The 12,334-nt window shown below is 36.9% G+C and overlaps 1 protein-coding gene across 11 annotated transcripts in view; it reads left to right on the forward strand.

The window, feature by feature from the left end:
- Positions 1 to 12,124, forward strand: part of LOC121880144 (tumor protein D54-like) — a 97,679-nt gene extending 85,555 nt beyond the window's left edge. For 10 of the 11 annotated variants that reach the window (XM_042387234.1, XM_042387233.1, XM_042387223.1 and 7 more), the window contains one exon: positions 9,497 to 12,124. In XM_042387234.1, the coding sequence (XP_042243168.1) occupies positions 9,497 to 9,655 (159 nt within the window). In that variant the 3' untranslated portion in view covers positions 9,656 to 12,124. Of the gene's footprint in view, positions 1 to 9,168; positions 9,285 to 9,496 lie in introns of all 11 variants that reach the window. The other variant, XM_042387227.1, reaches the window with a different exon arrangement.
- Positions 12,125 to 12,334: the final 210 nt, after the last annotated feature.

The raw sequence follows: 12,334 nt of genomic DNA on the forward strand, positions 1-12,334 counted from the left end.
AAACCTGTCCCAACCCCCCCACGTATTTTGGTTATGCCGAAAACATGTAAATTCTCTGCCATCTTCATCCACGGCCGCCAGATCTATAATATATTTCAGCACCAGTCTGCTTACTGTCGTCAATCTTGCAAATTGGACAATGGTCCCCTGAGACGATTGTTATGGGTGATAGTAATAGGGGGTTCTATTTATGAGGAAAGGAGCTTAAAGGCATGTTGTTCCTCCACTAGGCTCTGACCACCTCCAGATTCCATAGGAGAGGGTCCCAATACTATATCGATACACCACACAATAGCTGCACACATCACACTGTACTTACACACCACACTGTACCTACACACCACACAGTACCTACACACCACACTGTACCTACACACCACACTGTACCTACACACCACACAGCACCTACACACCACACAGCACCTACACACCACACAGCACCTACACACCACACAGCACCTGTACACACCACACACACCCTACACACCACACAGTACCTACACACCACACAGGTACCTACACACCACACAGTACCTACACACCACACTGTACCTACACACCACACAGCACCTACACACAGTACACCACACACACACACCACACCTACACACCACACAGTACACACACCACACACACCCACACACAGTGTACAGGCACCCACACACACACACCCACACCACACACACCACACACCACACCACACACCACACTGTGCCCACACACACACACAGTACCCACACCACACAGGTACACACACACCACACTGTACCCACACACCACACAGTACCCACACCACACACACAGCACCACACACCACACACACCACACAGTACACACACACTGTACCCACCACACACAGCACCACACACCTACACACACACACACACACACACACACACACACCCACACAGTGCCACCACACACCACACTGTACCTACAACCACACAGCCACACACACACACTGTACACACACACACCACACTACATACCACACACACACACACCACACACCACACACTGCACCCACACACAGCACCCACACCCACCACACACACACACACGTACCCACACACCACACTGTACCCACACACCACACAGCACACACACACCACACACCCTACACACCACACAGCACACACCACACTGCACACACCACACACCACACAGACACACACACCACACCACCACACACCACACACCCACACACTTACCCACACCACACACACTGTACCCACACACCACACTGTACCCACACACCGCCACACACCACACACCACACACCACACAGCCCTACACACCACACTGTACCTACACACCACACTGTACCTACACACCACACTGTACCTACACACCACACTGTACCTACACACCACACTGTACCTACGACACAGGACTTGCACACTACGCAGTTGCTCTGATGAATTGAAGGTCCCTCTTGAGCCAGCATTGTCCAACTCGTTTCTCCTTCACCAAGGTCCAGCAAATGGTATCTGCTACAGGTATTATAGTCTGAATGAGGTCAAAGGAATCCAACTAAGCCAACCACTCGTGTTTTAATTCCTGTACAGCAGTGTTAAGAGGACTGGTCATAGTTGATTGGCCTTCTACCATGACTTTCCTTTCATAAAAAAAGAAGAGCTATATGGTGACCCCAAACAACACTTTGAGAATAGTTTAGCCAGGAAGTAGAACAAGAAGAGCATTTATTACTACACAAAGTAAATAGAACCGAGTCGATCCCAGTTGTAGGCAGACTTAATTGTTTCCAGAAATTTTAGATTGATAAATCCTTAGGATTCCAAAGAGATTAAGATTGAGCTCATGTAGAAGATGGGTTCTCTATCCTGTTACAGAATTTCAGATTAAAAGAAAGCAAATGTTGAAAGTAAAATATGTGCAGGATTCTATGACTTTTTTGCAGTGTACAGTACATTTATTTTTTTTCCAAAGTTCATGTATAATGTACGTACAGTCCCCTTCACTAGTGCATTTCCAGGGGTTCGTCAGGTTTTCTACAGTGTGGCAGCCCTGTGTTTGTTTACATTCGGCAGAAGGAAACTAGCAATCGTAAACATAATATGGGAACAAATTAAAACAATATTAAAACAAACGTCTCAATGTAATGATTTGTGGAATGTTTATATGACGTGACCCTGTAAACATAGTAGTGAAGGGGCTATACATGCCTTCAACACAAATTCAACATAAATTTTATTAATGCCAACAAGAATAAAGTTTAACATCATTAGTTGTCATATGTACGCCGGCTGGGTGAGTACTGTACTGTATTTCCCTCTGTAATTAAGATATGCACAGTATGTCATACAAAATTTGGAAAATAACTTCCAATGAAATGTCAAAAATAATTACTGTACGTATACTGTATTGAAAATTGAATTGATGAATCAGCGTTGTATTTTGTTTTTGAAAATATCCTAAAATATATTAACAAGTAAAATCTGCTGAGCCAGCCTAGTGATTTGCCATTCACTCACTGATTAATTTAATTACTATGACCATATGTATTTTTGTGACGAGAGTTAGCAGTAATATATATTTTAGAATCATTACCTTAGTATTACTGTTCATTTATTTTCACAAAGTAAGTTTTCCTCATTTATCAGTGTACAGTACAGGTAATTGCATAATTCCTGATTTATGTAGCAACTGGCAAGCACAGCAAAATCTTGATAGCAAAATCTTGATAACTGAATGATATGATTAATTTATAATTCAATGAATACTGAATCATAAATAATCAAAGATATGGTATTACTAAGAAAACCCCCAATGTTGTCTGTGAATGTAATTTATACAAATACAGTTATCAGTTGAAGTGTTTATGAAAATCCACTAATTGAATATGATTATTTCCTCTCATTAATATTCTAAGTGTGAGCATTTAGGCCACTCGACAAGTTAATCTACCTTTATGTCAATGTAAATATCAAACCAAGGGAGGAAAATTTTTATATTTTTATACTAAGTAATTGAAGTGTCTGGTATATAAAGTCCTATGTGTTGAATTATTCCCATGTTGTGTGAATGGTGGTCTTTTGAAGGGTTTTACCATGGCAGTGAGAGACACATTAATCCAGTAATGAAAAAGGTTGTCTGGCTACATTATTTGCACCTTATTTGGAGAATGAAATGCTTCTCAACCAAACTCACTTGAGAGGATTTGTCTCCACGTAGAATAATAGTTATAGTGTATCTGGCAATTACTAAACCTCTTCAAGTTTTGGGTCAATGCCAGTACAGTACTGTACTATTATACCTGGGACAATAACATTCAGTGCACCTGGGTTGATAAAGCATCACAACTGGGTGGTCTTCATCATTGTCTGCCACCATTCAGTATCTGAGGCAACACAACACAACACAAATTCAACTCATCCATTTCATCAATGCTAACAAGACCAACAGTCAGAGTAACATCAAAGTTTGGCCATCATGCTCTCATCTCATTCACTACCTACAAATTCTATAATTCATTTAAATGATCATGGTGACTCAACTGGTTTTTCACATTTAACTTTACTTTGTCTCGAAGGTAAACTCTGTTGTTTGCTGTGTTATTTATTCAAAGGCCTCAATCCTGGCATATTTAATGAAAATTAATTCCCAGAATTTTTATTTGATAAGGCTGAAATGTGGGCTAAGAGAGTGTAGTTACTCTGTTACATGTATTGTTGTGTCCCAAGTACAGTATTTATGTGACACACGTCAGATGTTTACACCAGGTGCCTCTATATGGAAGTTATCAAATTTACATAGGAAAGGCTTTTCTGTGAATTATTATGTGCTACTGTACTTTATGTTCAGTGGTGAACATGATAAAATCTTTTATGAAATTTGAAGGTTGATTGATTGGAACTTTGTCATTCTATGGGAACAATTTATGTAATATCCTAAGTGATATAGTGTAATACCCAGCAAGGCTGATCTACCCTTCTGCACCACAGTACAGTAGTTCTTCTGAGGGGGGCTTGTTCGAAGGCCCTTTACTTGGGTAATGCACACCCTTTGGGGGGATCTTAGGGGCATGCCTTGGTGTTTTTCAATTGCACCCTGTGAGTCACATTGAACTACCGTTGGTTGACTTAAACTTGGAACATAATCTTGCTTTCAAGATATGAGGATTTATTTATTTTGGATTTGTGGCATAATTTATTTATAATTTTTAGAGTCAGCCATAAGGTTGATTAATAACAATTCAGGGACTTATCAGGCAAGTGGATCTTCTTTGGTCTTGATGCTACCAAGTTGAGACTTTGGGTTCATGCTGCCAAATGTCAAAGTGAGTGAATGTTTACAAACATATATTTTATCCATAATGTTGGAGACTAATGGTGTAAGTACTAGTAGGGCTGTACCATGGAAATTGATTGGAACTTTTAATTTATTATACAGGTTCTCTTCTACTTGCAAACGAGTTACGTTCCTGAGGCTTGTTTGTAAGTCCAACTTTACTCTTGTCGATACCAAACATACTGTATTGTAAAATATTAAGAAACAATAATAAAGGCTGTACAGTACAGCTATATCCCAGTAATAAAAGCAGCTCATTTTTCTACACTCTACAGTATATCTTGCCAGTCTTTAACAGTATTTTAATGTACAGTATAAATAGTCAATTGTACAAATGGACAAATTTGTTCACATCACTAAAAGGTTGTTAGTAGAGGAGCACCTATACTATGTGATAAGTGTTTACTTTTAATTGTTATTCATATCCACATTTTAATTTACTGTATTGTATATGTGATGAATTACCTGTAAAATCCATCAATCATTTAAAGGGTTTTGGGTTAGCTCATGAGGATACACATAGACCCAGATGTATGGGTACTTGACTTAGTCATCACTACTGGAGGAAATTATTGAAAGTACAGTACAGTATCACAAATATTAAATTAGTGGTACAAGGGAAAAATGTACTGACACAAATATAGTATACAAATTAACCTTCCTGAGAACAATGTACTGTACATTAATTGCAAACTAGTTGATTTTAAAATATACTCAACAGAAAATAAAAATTAGTAGGCATTTAGAAATAAGTTCAAAGTCAAAGATATTTGGTAGGAACTGAGAAAAACAAATAAGATATCAATAAAATAAATCGTTTCGCATTATACTGTACTATACATATTTAAAAATTTTGAGTTGAATTTCAGCAATAATTGATTTTCAAGATTATGTTGTCAACTGTGGCATACCTGTGCCTGAATATGAGAATTTCCAATTACCGACTTGACTGAAAAAAAACTGTTTCAATTACGGCCAGGAATGGTTCACTGATAACTTGATAACTTGATGAAACAAAGAAATTTGAGTTGTGATGCAGATGTCTTCTTTGAAGCAAGAATGAGCAAAGTTCAGTGTTGCTAAAGGTATGGATGTAAGTTATCATACTTGAGCCTTTAAAAAGTTTATTTTGCTGAAAATTATATATTCCATCAAATAATCAAGGTGCCATCCTCATGTCTCAGGAATGATGTCCATGGCCATCCACTCCAAATATTATCAGGCTGTATTAACCCAAACTCTGAGTTTGTTTATGTATGGGAAACCATTTTTTTTTTTCATTCATCCATCCTAACCTCTTAACTTTTTCTGTACCTGTTCTTACCTTCAATTTTACCCATTAATAACTCTTACCATTATTCTCTTATTCCCAATTACTAATACATTATACAGTATGACCTTAGTGTCTCATTGTGGCGACCTGTGGTGTAATGGTTAGCATCCTCGCCTCGCAAGCGAGCTGGTCCGAGTTCGATCCTCGGGCAGGGTGAAACTATTGGCAAATTTCTTTATGCCATTTGCCTCTGTCTACCCAGCAGTAATTAGGAACTTGGATGTTAATCAATTTGCGGATCGCATTCCGGGGTAATGGTCAGCCAGTACAGTTGGCGAGTTGTCCAATCTTCTTGGACTATTCCTTGACACTGGGTCATGCAGCTCGTTAACTTGGGGTGTGGTTTTTGTGTTGGCGACAGCTTCTACACCTCAACAAATTCACGCCTAGGAGGCCCTTGGGCCGGCCATCCTCGATTTCGAGGGGTTTCCTTTCATATTTCTTGAGTAAATTTCCAGTATTTCTTTTGTTGCTTCAGTCTATCTTAAACCAGTTCTTTTCATATCAATATAACTAATCTTTAGCATTCTCCTATACTGTAGTGCTATATTTTCAAGGTGTTGAGCCTCAATCATATCTGCTGAAAGTGTTAATGCTTTTGACCTGTAGCATTTCAGCACCCAGTTTCTTAGACTAATATCAAAGTCCTCCTTAACAGATTTCTATGGTCAATAGATTCTAATTTTTGGGTGGCCTATTTTTACTCGGCTTTCTCTCTCGTGTCTACCTTCACAACTTATGTTACTTTCCAAATACACCAGTTTAATTTTCCTGTTAGATACAATAATTTGTACCTGCATTTTAAAATTTATTTTCATTTGTAAACAACCATTACAGTATTTCCATCTGTAAAACACCTACCCAAGCCATTCTCCACCGAACAGTTGACCAATTTTTTTAATTATTCTTCTCTGTATCACATAATTTACATTGTCTTTGTGTTAACATATATTCCTACGCCTTTTCTTATAACTTCCTTTTATTTTTAATGTACTACAGTAGACCCTTGCTATTCTCAAGGGATAGGTTCCAAGAAATGGCATGAATTAGCAAAACTGCGAATTGCAACTTATACTTCCTTAGTGCACTACTGTATACCTACCATACCAAACAACTGACCAGTTGCAACAGCAATCCTCCCCTCTTTTAACTTATCTAATAATAAGATTTTCTTTGTCAGGGTCATCACTAATTTCTGCCTTTTACGTTTCACTCCACAAGCACTGACACTAGGTAGTCTTTTAGGGGCCATTTCACACAGAAACACTAAAGTTTTGAGAGTACAACATGAGGTGCTGTGTGGGGTGACTTGTTTTGCTGTGGGAAAAGGCTCGCAAGCTAGCCACCATCTGCTTACCGCGAATCGCAAACTTGCGAATGGCAAGGGTCTACTGTATAATGAATATTTAATGTTGGAGGTACCAGTAAAGATTTTTTTTTTTAATTATTATATCTCCATAATTAATGCCTGTGTTTTTAAAGAAATCTCTTAAGCTTCGTGTGTTTTACCCTTTCACGTACTGTAATTTTTCAAAATTTCTTTGAACTTCTAAAGGTCTCTCATTTAAATTCTCAAATCTAAGGTACCTTCTTTAGTTTCTCATCCCAGTTTAAATCTATTTGATCATCAGATTATTCATTGTATATTGTACTTTTTTCTTTTTATTTGATATTATGTATAACAACACTTATTACATACAGCTAATTAAACTGATTGTGCTAAAGTAGTTAATTCTAAGGGTCATTTGCAGCATGTCAGCATCACCTCACCCAGTTAAAACTCTATTGTACTGGCAACTGGTCAGCCATGATATTATCACTGACACGCCTCATCAATGGGAACAGTATTTGCCAAAAGACATTACTGGACAATCTAAGGAGGGCATGGGGGCCAAGGGCATGATCAGATATGGGGAGGCAAAATTATATATCTGCTCCTTTCCAGAGTTACATTATTTCCTTGCCTTTAAGGGTGCAGTACTTGAGCTAATACTCTGGACAACACTTGCCTCCATTCTAAAGTGTTGCTAGCTCATACCCCAATACACTTAGCTTTGTATTAGCACCTAACAATATAATTGGGGAAGTGAGAGTAATTGAATGAAGTGACAGCCATATTGCTTCCCTGTGTATTCACTAAAGGTTTCATGTGATCAGTTTACAAGTGGGACACTGGAAATATTACCCCAATTTTAACATGGCTATAATTGATTTACAAATCTACTGAATGTGTTTGAACTTAATCATGCAGAATAGACAGGAACTACTGTACAGTATATCCAACATGGATTACCAAATCAACCTAGTAAACAGCCTGGATTACAAGAGCTGTAATCCCCAACAAATTGGCTTCTGGAAGCAGTGCTTCATTTTACATTTCTTTTTTATCATCATCATCTTAAAATGCAGAAAATTTCAAGTTATTTAGTTTTTAATTAAATGAAGGAAATTTATATAGTATATAGTCCATTTTTTATTGCATTTTTATGTCTTCATCTTACAGGACATAAGATTTTTTGTAGTTACTGTACAGCATAAAAATATATACGATGAAATGACTATAATATTAAAATAATGATCAGATACCAAAGTTCTATAGTGCAAAAAAAAGAATGCCACATTTTAAATACATATCGTATTTTATGGCATATAAGACGCATGACCATATAAGACTCGCCCCCTTTTTCAGCAGGGAATACAGGTATTTAGGAAAACCTTTTGTGTGTATTTTCCTCCTGTAGCCATAGCTTTCTTAAAACAACATACAGTATACAGTACGTACCAGTAAATGTGAGGAATAAATAAAAATACAGTAATACCAATAAATGAGTTAAGCAAAAAATACTGTATTGCAAAACCAGTAAATAAAAGCCAAATGAAAATTTAACAGTCGCCATTTGCATATATACTATATCTGTCCTCCCTGTTTGCCATAGCAACGGCGATGCTACCGTCACTGATTCCCTAGCAACACTCCCCCCACCACCAACCGCCCAGCCGTCCTCCCACTCCCCCACTAAGCCAGCTAACTTGTGCGCAAAGAAATGTATATTCCCTTTATGTGTTTTCCCTTAGGACAAGAAAGTTAAGTAGAGTACAGTATATCTACCCAAAATACGAGTTGAAAAATAACAGCTTGGCCAAGTAGCTTGGTGGTTACAGAGACGAGTCTAACCTGGCTACAATGCCGCCGGCAATGTGAACAGATGTAAATGAGAAAAGAAAGTTTTCTGTAAATCTTCATTTTTATCAGGTATTTGTAGATTGAAAAATATACTGTACCTGTATGTTGAAGGTATGGCATTAAGTGATAGTAATGCTTGTAAAGTGTTCAGAAATGGTTGGGCGTCTGCTGTAGGGAAGTTAATTGTCTCAGGTTATTGTCATCAATACAGTACAGAGTACAGTAGTTATAGATTGACCTTTTATATTAGCAATAATTATTTTTTAATTAATTAATTAATAATAATAATAATAATGTTTGATTAAGCAATAACATATTTTTAATTCTGGATTTGGGTCAGGTAAAATTTAGCCTACTGGAGACAGCAACGGGGGGATTCATTAGCTTGCGGGAGACCGCAGCTTCACATACAGGACGCAGGCTGATTTTTTAGCCATTTTTTTTTTCAGACAAAAAGTATGTCTTATATGCCGTTAAAGACGGTAATTTATTTCCCATTTCTTTGTTCCTGCTATATTTTCTTCATAATTTACGAGTAGTACAGTACGGCCATTCAGTCACAGATATAACACACTGTATAGTTCCATCAGATACCATAATTTTAGTGATTACTACATAATACTGCAATAGATACTTAATGTAATGCCCATAACTATTGTGTGTTTCAGACTCGTATGGGAGGTTCTGGATCCAACTCAACGCAGGACTTTGAGGAGGCTCTGAAGGAAGCTGAAGGAGAGAAGGCAGCATTAGAAGCAGCAAATGGTGGCACCGTGCAAACTTCCACCACACCTGGAACTGATGTCAGCCAGCCGGCTGCATCCTAAACCACTTACCCCTACTGCCACCTCCACTACCACCTGCACTCTGCCACCCACTGCACTCCATCACCACAAAAACTAGAGTCGATAACATTTTCTAGCTACAGTGGCTCCCATAGTCCTTTGGTAGTCTTCATCATTCTCTGATATATATTTTCATTTTAAAATAGTTTTATGAAATTTAAAGCTAGTGGATTTTGTGGGTTTTATGATATATTTTTACTAGAAATGACTGTCTGATTTTGGGTGTCCACATGGCAGCAGTTATAGTCTGCTCTAGCTTCCACTCATGGGACATTATGTCTGATTGTAGACAAGACTTTAGGTCACCCATTGAACAAAGCTTTGAGAGGTTAGGACACAATTATTTTCAAAGAACCAAGCTTTCTGATAATAGGACATAATTAATTTATTCTTAAGCATTGTATACTGAATATTCATAGTCAATATTGCCTGTTGGGTGTTTTCAGATGACATTTAATGCATACTAACCAGCTGCAGAGTTGTGGTTTCATGAGATATATTATGTTGATCTTAACAGATATTTAGTTGATCCTTGTAGCATCTACTTTTATCCATTTATGTATAATACTGCAGTATATGTGGATACTGTAGTCTCCTTAAAGAAAATGTAACTTCAAGAAGATTCTAGAGTAAATACTTTTTATTTGCATAAGGAACTAAAACTCTGTCTAGTTTTTGGTTTTTCAGATATAGAGTTGTCATTCTTGTATTTAAGCATGTTTGTGTTGAGTATCTGAGAATTTGAGGGTAAATATATATTATGGTGCATTATGTGAGTGATTAAAGGTGTAGGTGGCTTAGGTATTAATTATTTATAGGCTGCCTTGTTATAATACTATGTCAGAGTGAAAAATTTTAAATCAAGGTAAAACCATCTAAGTTATTTGCTATTGAGGAAAAAAGGCTTCTTATAAGTTAAGCAGATGAGTTGGCATTAGAATGTTGTATGTTGTTATTCATATCATAGAAATATTGATACAAGTATAAATGTTGAAGGAGATGTGAGGATCATGGATATGCCCCTGTAATCTCCAGTGATGATAATTATTGGGTGGTGTGAATATTATATTGTAGGTACTACTTTTCAATGAACTCAATTATTTGAATTTTATAGTGGGATATAGATGAATTATATTCTTTATACTTTAATATGTTTTAATCTTAAAAAATTTCCAAGGTTTTAAGTTTTGTCAGTGTGTTGATCTGTATATGAAATATTAGGTGAATGATCTGCTACTTTAGGTTTAAGTGTCATGCATCAGTCTGGAGATGGGGTGATCCTTCCTCTTGTGGCTTGGTTAAACAATACATAATTATCAACTTTTTTGTCTACTCTAGTGCAAAATAAAATGTTAATAATAAACTCTGAAATACAATGCTTTCGTGTATGACTATGGTGGAATGCTGTATAATCCTTCCAGTGTATATAGAGGATGTAAAAGGCTACTCCTGATCCTACACTGAGTGCACTGTTAGGTAATTTACTAGATATTCTTTCCTAAGTAGACATCAAAGTTGAATTTTCTTATTGTTTTACCATACAATGAGGTGTTCCCAGGGAGTTCTTTTGGAATATCTTTGTAGATGAATACCCTAAATGAGTAACCCTCATCAGTATAACTCTGTGACATTCCCATGATAGACTGTAGCCAGGACTCCAGGTCTGCATGAAGATTACCATGTAGAAGGATGATGATTATGTGTTTGCCTTCATTTTGGTCTTATCACATATGCAAAGTAAATGATAAGTATTTTCTTTACAAGCTAATAGAACAAAATATTTTTGTCCAGTTATAATGCAAGAAACTTAATTCATAGTTGATTTCTGATAGAAATTGAATAAATGTTTGGGTATGTTTAGGTATTTGGCAATAATTTTTCTATTACAGTATGAGTAAGAGTGTATTATGATGATTACAGGTGCACTTAATAATCATACTGGTTGTATAACTTGCCTATGATAAGTATGTATATAAATTTAAGTGATCATGTGGGCCTGGAGTTGCCATGCCCTGTATTGCTTGTGGATGTAGGGGAACAAGAGATGGTTGTTGTTTTTGCTGTTGTATTCCAGTTATTTGAAATGTAGTTAAACACTAAATTTTCTTGTTTTCTTCACATACCCTTTTCCTATTAATAAAGCAAAACAAGACCATGCCCAAAGATTGAAAGTAAACGGGTAAAGGAAATTATTGACAAAAACCAAGAATGAAAAGGCTGCTGGTAGCTGTGGTATAGTAGGAGAAATGTTGAAAGCATTAGATAATGGTGGCATGATGTTGGTGACTGAATTGGGGAATGTAATTACAGTTAAGTACAGTATCTGTTAATCGAAAAGTTTGGGACCAAGAAGTTCCATAAAATGGTAAAATGGATGATTATGTAAAGTGGATACTGTACCATCATGAACATGTGTCCAAGGAAAGCATGTAATAAACTGCAATATTAGTGTTATTTGGTTTAATTATTAGTTTTTGCACATACCTGTACACTGACCTACTTCATTATTCTCTAACACACTCAATGTTATTAAATCTACAAAATACCTTTCAATGTGTCCTCATTCTCCTACAATCTCCATGGAACGTACTCCAATCTCACATGAAAATAAGTAGATTCATCCATCACACCACTATGCACTTAGTTACTTAGCCAGTTACC

This window comes from Homarus americanus, unplaced genomic scaffold (genome assembly GCF_018991925.1).
Source record: "Homarus americanus isolate GMGI-L3 unplaced genomic scaffold, GMGI_Hamer_2.0 scaffold30108, whole genome shotgun sequence".
NCBI classification, from domain to species: Eukaryota; Metazoa; Arthropoda; class Malacostraca; order Decapoda; family Nephropidae; genus Homarus; species Homarus americanus.